Source organism: Aulostomus chinensis, chromosome 12, assembly GCF_037954235.1.
Source record: "Aulostomus chinensis isolate RoL2024-O1b breed Wild chromosome 12, RoL_Achi_v1.0, whole genome shotgun sequence".
Taxonomy (NCBI): Eukaryota; Metazoa; Chordata; class Actinopteri; order Syngnathiformes; family Aulostomidae; genus Aulostomus; species Aulostomus chinensis.
In genome coordinates this window covers 8,136,085-8,152,179 of record NC_141331.1, presented here as the reverse complement: position 1 = coordinate 8,152,179, position 16,095 = coordinate 8,136,085, and the positions used below count along the sequence as shown (strand labels likewise).

General features: G+C 41.6%; 1 protein-coding gene across 3 annotated transcripts in view; it reads right to left on the bottom strand.

Moving 5' to 3' along the window:
- The window catches only part of LOC147251903 (E3 ubiquitin-protein ligase SH3RF3-like), a 98,555-nt gene that overhangs the window by 26,959 nt on the left and 55,501 nt on the right, over positions 1-16,095 (bottom strand). For all 3 annotated transcript variants that reach the window (XM_086219882.1, XM_086219881.1, XM_086219883.1), the window contains exons 2-3: positions 11,759-12,034; positions 6,946-7,041 (exon numbers count right to left, since the gene is read on the bottom strand). In XM_086219882.1, the coding sequence (XP_086076008.1) occupies positions 6,946-7,041; positions 11,759-12,034 (372 nt within the window). The remainder of the gene's footprint in view (positions 1-6,945; positions 7,042-11,758; positions 12,035-16,095) is intronic.

Here is a 16,095-nt window from a genome sequence, read left to right as displayed (position 1 = left end):
GCCATTTCACCATGGGTATTCAAAGAACTGCTGCGTTGCACCTGCTGTGGAAGGCCGAAATACGTCGGAAAACTAAACGCTGTCGTATCTGGGTTCACAACACCATCATATTTTTCCCACGTTGTTTTCAAATCCTCCAGGAGAGTAGTTCATTGCCATTCAGTTTCTAGATGGAGCAGATGAGAAAACACATGTACTTGTGAAAGAGGGTGATAGAAATCATAGGTATAAAGTAGATGAATGCCTCATAGAGGTTGTATTTGAAAAATGAGGGCAAGTTTGCTGAGGCTGAGTTCATCAAAGCGGGAAAGCCAAAAGGGGCTGTACTCGTGTATGTCCACAACGAAGAATGGGACGATGCGCGGAGGGTGGCTGAGAGCCATGATCTGGAGTGTGTCTCCCAGGTTCTAGTTGGCCAAGCCAAGCACTGCTTTAAAAAGAAAGAGTACAAAAAGGCTGAAGCCTTCCTACTTCGAGCTCAGAGACCTGACCTGGATGTAAATTATTACAAAGATGCCGATATGTGGAGTGATGCTATGCGGATCTGTAAGGAATATATTCCCCATAAAATCTCCATGCTTCAGGATGAATATGAGAAGGAGCTGGCCAAGAGGGGAAACCAGTGTGTGGAAGACTGGCTGACACAAGCCAAGGAGTGGGAACAAATGGGTGAATATTCCCGAGCAGTGAAGTGTTATCTCGAGGTGAAAGACGACTCTAACACTGACCTAATGGAGAAATGCTGGATGAAGGCTGCAGAATTGTGTCAATTCCTCAGTGAAGAGCGAGCAAAGGAGGTGATCCAGGAAGTGGGACGTCGCCTCACACAGCTGAGGAAGTTCAGTGCTGCTGCTGTACTCCTCTTGGAGATGCACCTGGTCAGAGAGTCAATTGATATTCTTATTGAGGGTGAAGAGTGGAACAAAGCCAAGAGCGTAGCCGAAGAGATTGATCCACGCTATAAAACCAGAGGTTCAGAAAACACCTTAAGGACCAAGGCAAAGTGGACCCTCGAGTGAATATGGATGTCATGGCTTCTCTGGATAGGTATGTGAAGAGAGGCCAGTGGGAAAAATGTCTGGAGACCACATCTAAACAGAGCTCCATGGTCCTCCATAAGTATGTTGCTTTGTATGCCAAGCACCTCATCGATGAGGAAGAGGTTCTAAAGGCTCTGCAGCTCTACATTAATTATGGAGCACCAGCTAACTCTCAGAACTTTAATATCTACAAGCACCTGTTCCATAAGATAGTCAACCTTCCCAACACCATTGGAAAAGAGTGTTATCACATTTGGGCAGACGTCCGCAATTTTCTTCATCAGCTGTGTGAGAACATCTCTAAGTCAGCCACAAACTACCCTGAGGCTCATAAAGAGTTTGAGCAGATGCTGTTAATTGCGCACTACAATGCCACAAGATGTGCCACTACCGGAATTGATCAGCTGAACAGTCTATCAGCCAAACTGTCAGTGTCTCTGCTGCGTCACACTGAATTGGTCCCTGTGGTCAGGGCTTTCTATGAGGCTGTACTGGCCTGCATGACTGTTGGCTGGGAGAATATGGCCTACATCTTCCTCAACCACGTCTTGGATGTGTGTAAGGGTTTTGATGAGGGCTCTCTGGATGCGCTGGATTACTCAGACTTCTTGGGGACTGACATTCCCTTTGAAGTCCCAGTTCGCACCAAGCTGTGTGTTACGGACACAAAGAAGGAGCAGCTCCGTGATTGGGTGCTGACGGCCACGAAACATGATTTAAATCGTGTTCTGCCACGTGACAAGAGGAATATATATGAAGCTTCCTTGGTGGCTGCGGATACTGGCAATGTCTCACTACCATGTGTTGTCACAGGCTACCCTGTTCTGACGAAAAAAAAATAGATTCCGGAATCGAGGGTAAAGCAGCCAACCAAGCAGACTGGAGCAAATTCCTCATGACGGCAAAGACCACTCATGATCCAGAGTGTTTGGATGTCCTGAAATTCATCGGCAAGTGGTGTGGAAAGGAGTTAAAGAAGAGATGAAAGAAGAAGTATCCAACCTCCAACAAGAAAAAGACCAAAAGCTAACAGAGAATAACTGAGAGCAACAGGCCCAGCAGGTGAAAATCAGCGAGGCTCTGGCACGCATAGCAGAGGTTGAATAGTAGAAGACGGATGCTAATGATGTGCTAACGGAGATGATGGAGCAAACATGCTGAATGCAAGAAAAATGAACCTATCTTGATGGGAGATACAGGAGAAACAACATGAGAGTCTTCAGTCTACTAGAGTACACGGAAGGGAGTCCAACAGTCAGATATTTGGAGCCACTTCTAAAAACCAATCTCAAGCTCCCTGAGGGGACCAATCTCCAGATCCAGCGAGCCCATTGAGCCCTCACTCATAAACCGAGCCCCAGATCGATCGTGGTCATCTTCCTACAGTTTGAGACGAATGAAAGTATTCTGAAGATAGTCTGGGAGAAAAAGATTCAAGCAGGGTGGCAAACAAATCATCTTTGACCATGTTTATCTAACAGAAATCACCCAGAAAAGAAAAAAATTACTGAAGGAAAAAGGAATCTGCTTTCATACACTGCTCACCAAAATATGAATACACTGGAACAACGGAGTGAAGACATACAAAAGGGAAGGGAAACTGTGAGGGACATGAGGGAAAGGGGCTACGCTGTTGACAAGCCAGGTGTGGACACTGCACCTGTGGTGGAGGAGAGGCAGCAAGGAGAGGCAGTGTGGCAGAGTGTGAAAGGAAAAAACAGGGTACATCAAGACTCAAATCCAAAAGAAGATCGATGGAAAGAACTAGTTTCTCCATATAGGAGGCATCTTGAAGCTGTTATTACCAACAAAGGCTTTTGTACAATGTATTAAATAAATTTAAGTAGTGTGCTCAATACTTTTTTCCTTGTGTCATTCCATTTTATTAAACATAATTCATGGACATCTAAGGTTTGCTTTCTTTGCATGTGTGGGTTGCATGGGTTGTTCCTGACACCTGGTGAAAATTTCATGTCAGTAGCACATTCAGAAATACATTTACTGAGTAACCATATGGGAGTGAGAAAACCACTCAAAATGAAAAATGAATAAAAAAATTAAACATTTTCTGGTTTAAAAACTCTGAAGATGACATTTTTCAATGGAACAAACCCTCATTCAACCCTAACCCCCCTGAGCAAGCAGATCTGACAGATACTATCATAAAACACGTAAAAACATAATTAGTGGTTGTACAACTGTAGTTATCAATAATCAGTATTGGTACTTATACACACACATCATCAAAGTTTCTTCTTCAGACTGCGAGTCCACAACAAGAATGAAACACCAAGAAAACCTCAGAGATCAAACTGGTCATGTAACTAAACAAAGCTTGGCTTCGTTTCTATTGTCCAACCAATCTTCTTGGGACTGACCAGGATGTGTCAGTTGTAGAAGGAACAATCTGCTTCTGACACTTGCTTTTAGGAATGAGATCTCATCAACTTCCAACCCTCGTTTTATCAGTGAACTTTACTCTGAAAAACTGACTGGAAGTCAAGCAGTTCTGTTGCCAGCTCATTGATGTAGCTAATGCTACTTGGTCTCTGGTGTGTGCTCTGTGCTGTGCAGTAACTCCTCTCCTGTTTTTACTAACATTACATGATCTCACACACACACACACACACACACACACACACACACACACACACACACACACACACACACACACACACACACACACACACAGAGGGATGTTCCCTTCACTTTAGAGGACATTACATTGACTTAAATTGATTCCCCAAAGACTTACAGGGTGATAGAGACACATAAACACATACATTTACAGACACCATCAGCTGCAGCCCACCAACAAACTTCAATCGCAGTCACATCTGCTGAGCTTAACCTCAAACATTTGAACACTCCCTGGAGAGAGTGAATTTTGAAAGTTATTTTGAGAGAGTGTAAGAGAGAGAGAGAGAGAGAGAGAGAGAGAGAGAGAGAGAGAGAGTGTAAAGGAGAGCCCTGTCTGGGCTCAGTGTCGTCAATGTTACATTTACATATTAATAAATATGCTAATCAAACCCAGATCATATGCTAATTAGCTTGATGGATTGAGGCTGCAGTGTAGCTAGGCTAGTACAGGACACACACATACACACAGAGGGTCAGTAAGCTGGGCAACACACATTTGTGCCTCAAACCTGGTGCATTTCCACTACAGTGACTGAACTGATGTGTGGCACTCACCTCACATGCACAAAAACCTTTGTTTTTCATGAAATCAGGGTGAGTTTGTTTGTGTGTGTGTGTGTGGGTATGTATGCCCATGAGTGGTCCAACCGTTTTTATCTAGGTGCTTTTGGCAAAATAAAATACTACTTTTGACATAAAGATGCTCATATTTAGGTAATAATGACCAGTAATTTTCTAAGCTAAGGCCTTTAAGTCAAGAATTGATGTACTTTTTATAAAAAAGAAGCACTTTAACATCATTACATTGCATTAGCAGCATGTTGATGTTGCTTTCCAACCCGCTACACCCCAAAAACAAAAAAATAATCAAACCAGGTCAGCTCTAAATTTGCTTCCCAACCATGCAAATCAAACTCAACATTGTCCTAAAATAACCTCACATCTGAACTCAACTCAAAACCTCGACTGTAAGTGTTTCGACATTCATACAACCGAACACCCATCCTACAGTCAAAACAACATACCAAAAATCAATTTCCATACACACCAATTAGAAGTTCAGCTCACACACACTTGAACCCAACACAAACAATTGAAGGATGACATAAAACCTCAACACAATTATGTGTTTGAGATATTTATACCTTATTGTTAAGAAGTTGTAAATACGTCAATACTCAGTAAGAAGTAACCTTTCAAAGGAAGTTTATTTTGAAATGTTGCTGCAACTCAATGGGCAGTAAAAGCAACCACACGCTGCCCTGAAATTGCAGCGTTGTAAATACACGCACATACCAGGAAGATAATGTCAACCTCATGACCGCTGAGACAGAGAATAAAAGGATTGTTGTCATGATAACTTTCCAGAGCTGTTAAATCATAACACATCAGGAACTAAACAACAAGGCGGTAGTTTTGTTACTTTCTCCCACAACACCAATGGAGACATGCAGACTGTGGCCTGTAGTTAAAAAATACAAAACTGGGAGGAAAACAAATGATAATCTGCTCATATTAAGGCCACACAGAGTCACCATATGTATCAGAACCAGATATCCATGGACACTGATGTGGAGTTTTCAGATTTTTTATTGTCCCCGATTTTAAAACAACAACAACAACAAAAAACAAGGTGTGAATCTGACCTGTACTGATCAATGTTTGATCCCGCTCTGGGATTATAGTTTAGCATTAACTCAACCACTGAAGCGACTGACACCCTTTTTGGTTGAAGACAGACACGGTCATTTGGCAGTTCTGGCTAATGTAAAAAAGGGGCCAGTTCGTGACCCAGTTTGCGGCCCAGTTAGTGGCCATAAAACCACTGCCACCACCACAAGAAATGTGGGAAACAATTCGTGGGGGACCAAAAAATGACCAAGCCTGCCGTTTGTTGGACCGGTGCATCTGACTGGAGGCTCTGTTACCTCCCTTTCAAGTGGATCTGTCCATGTAACGTTGGAGGTCAGGTGGAAAGGAAAATATGGCAGATCAGAGCTTGAGACTTAATAGAAATAGAATATAGACTAGAAAATTATGAAGTCAGGAAGAAATATTTAATTTATAAATAATGTTACAACCCTATTGATGCTGTCTGTGCCATGTTGAATCCTCACAGCTCTAGTGACATCATTAAGAGTACAGTCCAAATGAACGCCATGATGAACGCCAAAACGATCTGACCCTGTTTGGCAGGGGGCATCATCAGCAAAGCTAACATTAGCAACTAGCTGTCAGCATGGCTGTGTGGATTTATTTTGAATAAAACAAATATTCTGCTCATCAGATACGTTAGAATATACGTTTAAAAGCTCATCCCTCAAGTTGTTGTTCTTGCGTGTGTGTGTGTGTGTGTGTTTTCAATGCCTCCATGTTGAACTAATGCTGCTGCTGCTCATCTTTCTGCTCCTCTGTTGGAGTAACCACAGTGATTTCTCACACCTGTGACGTCATGTGTGAATACCTCTGTAAACAGTACTGAGAAAAAAATGTGCCCATGGTTGATATTAATTGCTCACATCTGTGATAATCCATCGCGTGTGTGTGCGCGCGCGCACACACACACACACACACACACACACACACACACACACACACACACACACACACGCCTCTCAAAAGAAGTCCAGCTGGGCCTTTTTCATTAGGCTGTATACACACACACACACACACACACACACACACACACACACACACACACACACACACACACACACTTGAAGTGCCCTCATGCCCCTGCTGTGTCAAAGTGATGGAGAAGCCTAAATTATTGATGCATCTCTTTCTAATAGGATCCCCTCGGTCAAACAGGTAATTTTGTGAACATCATATTTGAGAGTCAAACCCTGAGTGTCCCCTGTCACAATTTTTTTTTTTTTAATGAAACAGGGATTATGTTCTCAACTTGGATCTAGAAACTAAAGTTATGGCACAAAGAGTTGATAAATATTTGATAAAGACAAAGCAAATGTGCATGGTTTTTTATTATCTGGGCATTGCCTTTTTTACTACCTAAAAAGTCTAATTCCTCTCCAGTGAAAGAAATACAACAGCGCTAGTATCCTGAAATCTTCACTTTTAACAGGAAATCCACAGATTTTCACAAAGGATAGACCACAAAGGCGAACATGGCCCTTGTTTCCTGCCTCTGCTTAAACACCAACATTTACAAATTAAAATAAATTGCTTATTTTTACATATCCTGTGGTTTTGTGTGTGTGTGTGTTTGTCTGTGTCTGAGTGTGTGTTTGTGTGGGACGTTTACCTCCACATAGAGAATGGGGAAGATACCAATCTTGTCTCCCAGCATGCCTTCTGCCCAGTTCTCATCCACTCGCCTTATTACTGTCAAAACTTCATCCTGAGAGAGAGGAAGAGAGCAATATTAAACACACACACGCACACACACGCACACACACACACACACACACACACACACTATCCACTCATGCATCACTTAATGTCTTTTTGGTGTGATTTTATGAGTAAACCTCCATCAAAGCTTCGGTTCCATGTACATCAGCAACTAAAACAATCATCTGTGTCTTATTTATTTCTAAAACTATTAGGAAAAAGCATTTTTTTTCATATTAAGGTCTATTTAAATATCTACTGAAAGCTAAACACACGAGAGGTAAATCCACAAGTCACATCATGTCTGTAGGGCTGCACAGGTTTGATGTTTCAGAATTAAGAGTTGAGTAAAGCTTTTATTTTTTATCCTACATAATATTTGTGTCAGAGATAAATGCAACAACATTGAAATGCAACTGAGTTCTAAAAGCTTATTTTTGAGAAATTAAAAATGGCCTGTTCAAATGGCTAACGATGTCGAATTATAATTTGGGGTAATTAAATTAATAAAAAAAAAAATCCAGATCCCCCCCAGGTATTTTAATTAAAAAAAAAAGGTCCAAATCTGAACTTTGACCCTATCTGTTTATGACAGGAGTATAATTTATGGACTAAATCCAACACTACAGGAAACGTAGCCGTGAATGCCGCCATCTTTGTTCCCTACAAACCTGACTTCACCCTCCACTCTCCTCCTCCGCATGTTATCACCTCACCTCACAGTGATGGAGGAGAACATCTCTTATCTTGTGAAGGCAGCTTCGGGAAGTAGTTAATGAGGCTTGCGATCGAACTTTGATTTAAATATCTCACTCAATGAGTGTGTGTGTGTGCGCGTGTGTGTGTCTGTGTGACGGAGGGAGTGGTGTATTAAACCGACAACTTTGCATGCATTTAAAAAAACATACTCAAACCAGATTTTTTTTTCTAACTTAAAGTATTTGGCATTCAAGACATTTTTTTGTGGAGAAAAGACAAATATTTCAGAGTGAATTCAGAGAGAAAAACATGTTCAGAATTGTTCACAAAAAAATCTTAAGTAATCTTAATACTGTACTTCCAATGCATAACCAAGCAAATTCCTGAAGTGTTCGTACTGCGAGGTGTATATGATATAATATTGCCAGTATCACATCCTACACACACTACATCTTTACGGTATACATCTACATGCCCCCACACACAACATGAGAGTGTTTTTTTAAATCCTCCTCTCATGAGTATGAGGGTCTAGGTTGGATCATTAGGGACAGCAGTGATAACATAATTCTGGTAAATGGATATCTATTAGTCATACTGTGTGATTACCTTTCACACTGAGAAAACAATCTAACACACACTGATTCTGCATGACAACATGCATACAGCACTCCACAGGGGCTTGTGTCTCCGCGTGAGTGTATGGCTTTGTGTTATCCTCGATCATCGACCTGTTGATTAATTTAGCTCTAAAATGCAAAATAACGGGACCTACGCGCTGCACTGGTGAATGCCTGTTGATCTGAATCACACTGGAATGAAGCGCTTTAAACACGCGCATGAGCCAGATTCAGATGATGCACCACGTTTAGTGCTGACTTCCAACTTATTTTGATTAAAAACATCGCTTGTATGACATTATTTTGTTCAGTCTGGGTTTTAACGTTGTGTTTAGTTTTGGCTTTACCCTGTAACTTACAGGATTACTGACACATAGGTGGTGCACCGCTGGCTGCAGAGGACTAATAGAGAGCTTTGGTATAATGTCATGTGAAGCCCCAAACTAGTAAAACCACAGAGTTTGTGAAACAGACAGTCAGCTGTCCTGGTTGTAATTTGTGGAGAAGAAGAGGAGAAGTTCCAGTTAACAAACACAACCTAACTGGAAATTTGAAGGAGTTTGTTTTAGGCGTTTCTGAGATATTGGGCCCTATTCTACGGTACCAGGCAGTTGGTGGATGGCGCCGTGCATTCAGGGCGTGTTCAGCTTAATTTTTTGTGTGTAATCAGAGCACAAACCATTAGACAACTAGTCTCAGTGGCAGAAGGTGTACACAAAGATGAGAAAGAATGGGAGTGAAACGCTCTCTAAAACACAAGCTAAAAGTGTTAGCTTCGACCCAGAAATTCATCAGTTGTCATCTTAACTCTGATCATCTGAGGCTAAACTAGCAGAGGTTTAATAAATGGTGTAAATGTTGGCTGTATTCTCCACTCAAATGCCCCAAATATTGTGTATCAAAAGAGATGAATCAAGCATTGCAAGCTCCCTGTGGATGAAAGAGCCCTGTTAAGCAAGACGTCTTGTCTAATTGTTTACCTCAGAATAGAGCTCAGAGACATTGACCTTCTTCTCAGATCTCCACAAGTTAGAGAATATAATAGCAGATGTAATCATGAGTGAACTATTGAACTGCCTGTCGGAACATGGTATTGATGATGCTTTTATGAACAACTGTTTGATGGAGCCTCTGTAGCAGAAAAAAAAGAAGCTTAAGTGTACTCAAAAGTCAAAAGAACGTTCTCAGGCCTCACATTTTCTCAACTGTAGGTTGGCTTTGTCTCTATCAGATGCAGTCTAGCACTTCGCAGACACCAAACACTTCACAGCTTTCCTTGACAAGTTGGGCTGTTGTATAATCAGTCAACAAAGAACTTGAGAGCCTGATGGTGTCGTCTCTGAATGAGATGAACGATTGAGGATTGGTCGACTCCAGTCTGAACTCTAAACGCTGTTCAGACGATGAATGCTGCACTCTATAACACGCTGCATGTGACGATGCACACTGAAACTGATGAGGGCAAACTTCACCTGCTTTTGAGAGGCCTTCTGAGTCCAGGGGCATTAGACTCTCAGAAAACCTAATGAAAGCAGGAGAGTGTTTCAACTGTTATGAGAAGGAAACCAGATCTGGATCCGTTCCGTTTGCTTGCATGTTCCTCTTTGAATCCTTTGAGAAGAATTTTTCTCGACTTTGTTGGAAACAAGACCATTCCTGCATACATACAGATCCACAGAAGACGGTTGTTCTGCACACTGCCAGCAGTTAAGTGATGGGTTGGACGCAAATGAGCTATTTCATTAATTCGGCTCTTTTCAGAAACTCCCGTTTGAGAGCGAGAACTTCATACAAGATAAAATAATAGGATGATCTTCTCGGTAACTCACTCACCAACTGACCGAACATCGTGTTGATTTGCTTTGTGTGTGTCAGCAGAGAGGACGTGCCAAGCAGCACAAAAAAGAAGAGTAACAGTCGCAACACAAGAAGACTTTTGATGGAAAAAAGAGTTCAATTCAGGCTTGTCATATGCCAAGGAAGAAGACTACAAAAAAATATAATTTATTAGTTTTTACATGGTGGTCCATGGTAGAGGATAAATATGACATATTGTTAAATATGTATAACAAATATAACATGTTATATTATTTTTATTTATCATTGAACAGTGGCATTTGTCACAGATTTTGAAGTCTATGCAAAAAACAAACACACCCTTGTCTTTGTGGCAATGTTAGGAGACAAGACTTGACCATGTACTCTAGAAACCACCCTTTCTGGAGGTTGTACAGCACTGAAAAAAAATCTGAAAAGTATCTTGGAGTGGTCATAAACAGAGTTGTCACTTCAAATCATCACTCAGACAAACTAGACACACACACACGCGCGCGCGCGCACACACACACACACACACACACACAAAACAAAACCCAATTTAACTTCTATCAAAACTGCATCATGAGCAGGTGCTGCTGTGACTCTGGCAGACTATTCTGTGATTATGAGTGTAGGAATGGAATGACTGTAACTCTGGCCACAGTAATAATGACCACATGGTGAAGGCTGTGATATATAAAAATTGTGTGTGTAACTACAGGGAGGATCTGTGTGTGTGTGTGTGTGTGTGTGTGTGTGTGTGTGTGTGTGTGTGTGTGTGTGTGTGTGTGTGTGTGTGTGACAGCTGAAGTGATTCCAGAACTCCTGAGGTATGTGATGACACACGTGTCAAATCCATTGGAGTCACATAGCGGGTGTCATACTTTACTAATGCTTTATCAGTGGATGCTAATCACAGCACTTAAGAATGGCCAACCACAGTCCCAGGCTTAGCGTCAGAGTTACAACAACAACATGAGCTGCAGCCCAGCAATAACTACAGGACACGCAGAGAGCAGGGGCCTCCACCAAGGCCTCTCATCTCCTCTCCAGCTTCACAAACCAAGTCAAGGATGCCAAAGAATTCCAACATCTACTGTACTATTCCTTAACTCATCCTACCAAATTTCGGCAAAATCCTTCCACATCATCCTGAGTTATCCTGTGACAGACAAACCAAAATCAGAGCTGAACCAACAGCTGTGGTTGTTTTTGGAGCTCCGCCTTTAAGAGAGACTAGCAACAAACTGAAAAATAACGTAAAGAGACAGCTCTCTCTCCTTTCTGTGGCATCTGCAGGGTCTTTCTTACACTAGTAGTGCTAAACATCCCGAGGCTGAGGTGTGCAGAGGTCAGGCCAGAGTATCGCCTTTGTGCTCGGAGGAAGGGAGTCATCAAATGTGAAATGTTGGGATGCTAAATTTGGCGAGGCAGCTGGAGGTAAATATTGCTAATGTTAGCCAGCCTGTGTGGTCTGGGCTTGATTTCATGCCAATTTGAGATTCTTGTTACGCGTAAAAACCAATCATGTTAATGACTGTGTGTTAGAGTGTTATCAAGTGTCCCCGCTGAAAGTGTGTGTGTTACCTTGCTGAAGGCCAGACAATCTTTATCTTGGTCCTTGTTTTTGACCTCAAAGTCGTACAGTGCTTTTCCCTGGGGCGGAGTCTGGCTCAGGGGACGCAGCAACTGGATGTAACTCGCAGGAAGGAAACCATGGCAACCGTTTAGCTCGCCGTGGTACCAGTTGTCATCCACCTTGCGTCGCAGGATTATGATGTCACCCTTGGAGAACTGCAGGTCGCCTGGTTCCTTGCCCTCATAGGAGTAAAGAGCTTTACCGCAAGGTAGGGCAGGAATATTCTGGAAAAACACAAATAAAGGCTCATTAAAAACACAAAAAAAGCATTGATACACTTTGACTCAAAAATGTCTACAAGTCCTTCCATTGATGGCTTGGCTTTTTTCATTTACCTGAAATGATCTTTGCAAAAAACAAACAAACAAAACACCAATTTCAATAAGGCGTAAACACATTTATAATCTCTGTGTTGCTTGTACTGGTATCATGTTTTTTTCTGTGGGAAACAACTGAGAGTTTTTTGGCAGAAAAAAAAACCCTCATTACATTTTTCATTATGTTAATTTCTACTGCCATAAAAGCAGTATTGCCTCTTCACTTCCACATCGTCTGCTTGGAACATTCAAAGGAAATGGTTCCTCTTTTTGGCTGCAACATAGTAAGAGAGGGTTTTAAATGTTATGTCACACTGAGGTTGCATGATATAGCAATCAAATGCACACTTAAGATCCTTTTTTCCTGAGGTTTTAATATTATTAGTCAAATGGGAAAAGAAAAACCCGAGTGCATTTACTGAGTTAATGCTGATTAGCATGCTGAATAATGCACCTAATTTGCCACTGATGTTACAAACTGCATTTGTTGAGTGCAGGAATCAGGAATAGAACGCTACAAACAAGAGTCACTGAGGGATGGCGGGCTGCAGCCAAAGCTACACTTTAGTGGTATGACAGGAAGATTTAAATCTGCATTTCCAGGACCTAAACTTACAAGCCTGTGAATGATGTCTTTAATTAACATCGGTAAATGCAGTCCTCTCTCGGCTGAGCCCTCGTGCTGTTGCTCGAACTCAACTTGTTGCCTTCGGTAGGTAAATGCTATTACATGACAGTTTTCTTACTATAAACCTTATTTCAGTGAGGATAAGCTGCTCTCGCTGCTCCCTAGAGATTAACATAAAAGGTTAGGTGACAGGCGTATTTCTATACAAAAACCTCTCATCAAGCAGCATTAAGTACATTAAAAAAAAACTCCATGGAGAATTAAAAGCAATGATGTCTAGCATCGGTGTCACTGCGTTGAAGGTATGCCAGATAACTCCTGACAAATCTCTGGCTTTTGAGTTTCCAGTGAAATGGCTGTTTCGCTATAGACCTATTTTTGATTTTAAGGAGCTGGAAGTGCCTTTGTGCTACGTCTGGAACAAATCACTTTCAAGTCTGGGGGAAAGAAAAAAAGAAGCATTCCAAGGGTTTGTTAGCTTTGTTTTCTATTCATTCTATAGCATTTGTGATGCCCCGTATTGGAGAGGTGGTGTAAATGAAGCGTTGACTCCTGTAGTGATTGGTGAATTAATTATTAAATAAATAAATAAACCCTCGGGGGCTACATGGCTTTGAAGTAACACAAAACAGTGGAAAATCCAATATGTTACAGACTGTTGGCCCTGAAGGCAAATTTGTAGAGCATGTGCGTAGTTGGATATGATAAAATGTTTGCCAGGTAATTGCTGCTTCCAACTTGGGCCGAACACAGTAATTTTGAAAATGCCAGAGCGGCGTGATGCATGACTCTCCAGAGGTTCATCAGACTCACATCTGTAGTGTCTAATTTAATGTTTCACTTGGAGAGACACTTACTGACCCACTTACAGATCACATATGGGCAAAAAAAGACAGATGTATTGAATCTCAATGAGCCAATGTCCACTTACATTAGCAGCTATGGTGTGCCGGCATTCATGCACCCACTGTCGTTTGAGTGAAAGCGTTAGCAAGTCCAGCTAACGAAGTGTCTCACACAATGACTCTATCCTGCAGCCATCAATTTTCCCGACTTGAATAAACCACACTTTTCTACTTTAAAGCTCACATTACAAAACAAAAACAAAGCTTGAGTTGTGATTTCTCAATCACATAAACTGCATATGTGAGACTGAAGAGCCTGACAGGCATATCAGCAGTAGTGGATCAAGCTCATTTTAAGGAAACTTTGAAATTGTCACGGAATGTAACGAAATGATTTGTTCCAGCTGAACTTGAAATTTCTGAAATCCTACTTGAAAATTTCATCTGGAACCCTTCCAACGTGGAACAAACTCAGAACTATCTGACAAACCTTCAAATCAAAATTTCAAGATGGTTGACTGGCGCATCAATTAGCACTTCTGCCTCTATTGTGTCGCACTGAATCAGAATACGTTTCATCTTCTCTGCGTACATGCTGCTACGATGTTTGTAATGTGATGTTGTGGTGTCACAAATGTCTAAGATGCCACTAATGTGTGAGGGTTCTTTAAGTGTTTCCATCAATATTTTCCAATGCGAAACTTCCAACAGCACATGGAAATGCCTTCATGGAGACATGACTATTACCAAGACTAGCGCTTGGAGAGATTCAAATGCAGTTAGCTAATTTAGCGTTCTTCTCGGAGAGTGAAATCACTTGTTTTCAAACACACGCCATTTCTATTCAACTGATGAAACCTAAATATTCATCATCACAGTGCGAAAATATTCACATTCACCTCCAAACACTCAACAGTTCTGAGAGGAGTATTAAAAAGGCCTTTGTAGAATATTTAGGTAAATAAATAGCAGCAGTGTGTGGGCTTACAGAAGAGAAAATACTTATTTTCTTACCAGTGAAGGTGTTCACAATAATATTAAGAGACAGACACAAGACACACACACACACACACACACACACACACACACACACACACACACACACAAAAGCTTTAAATACTCTCTCTTACAGACTGATTCTCCCCAGACACCTAAATGAAGAGAACAGCCTGCGGCTCCACAGCCTGACTGATCTAAGATCAGTAATGATGCAATTTTAAGATGCATCACACATACAAACACACACACACACACACACACACACACACACACACACACACACCCACGCTGAAAATGGTGTACCGCTGCTACAGTTGTGCTATTGTCATTAACGACTGCTGCTACAATATTTATGTGGTAAGTTTGACTATTTTCTTATTTTGGATGTCCAGAGCAGGTCAGATTAGTATCAAGGCCGATTCAGACAGATTGTAACGGTTCCGCACTGGTCTTGCCACAACACAGCCAAACAAATCAATCTGCCCCTTTTCACTCTGCTCTCAGCTGTGTTTTATCCATCTCAGCCTGCTGGTTTTGCAGACGTGTGCTTCTTTACAACATATTACAGAGCGATTATTTCACTGGGGGCAGCTCCACATGCACGCAAGGCAGCAGAATATCAACACGCCAACTCAAGGTACAAAGAAATCCCAGGTTGTATGATAGAACTGCATGTGGCGTCATCTGAAACACATCAGCATAGAAATATACTATGGCAGCTCATTTCTTTTTCAGTTTGATAAATGCAATATGTACCATTATCAATGTCCACCTTCACAAATTCATCACAGATCAAACAAACTCAGACATCTGCCCAATCTCAGTTTAGTATCTAGGAAATGCTGTGGCGTTTGTCTGCATTTTCAAAAGATTCATCTGTAACTGGGTTTGTTCAAAATCTATGACCAGCAAATCTACTCATCCTTGAGTTCAAGAGAAAGCGTGTGCCAAATGTGAGGACGACTCCTCAAGGCGTTTCTGAGATATCACGCTGACAAGAATGGAAGGACAACGTGGAAACATAATGCCTCCAGCTACTGCTGTCAAAGCAGAAGTCTACAGATTACTTATTACCTGAACTCTGCCAAAGACATAGCTGAGGTCACTGCTGCAAAATAAATGAATGCTCTGCTAGAGAAGCATTATTCAGTGACCTCAGCTGCCTGTTCATCCTGCTGCGATCCTGCTCTTTACACTAATGTTAAATGGCGAGGCAGGATTGTGAAAAATGCTTCATTTTTGAGCCCGTGGCAGATTTATGATCTGGCTGCAGTATGAGCCTGGCGGTTTGATTTTAACGATTTCATCATGAAGAGTCTGCACAGTCTGAGAGGAAGCTTGACGATCACACAGGACTGAAGCAGGCTCTTGATAGAACTGCTGGAGGTTGGAGGGGGGATGGAAAAAAAAAAAGGTTTGATAACAAGGATCAAACTAAGAGCAGACTTCCTTGATAATTGGACAAGGCCTTTGTGTTTTGGGACTGGGGTTGCAAA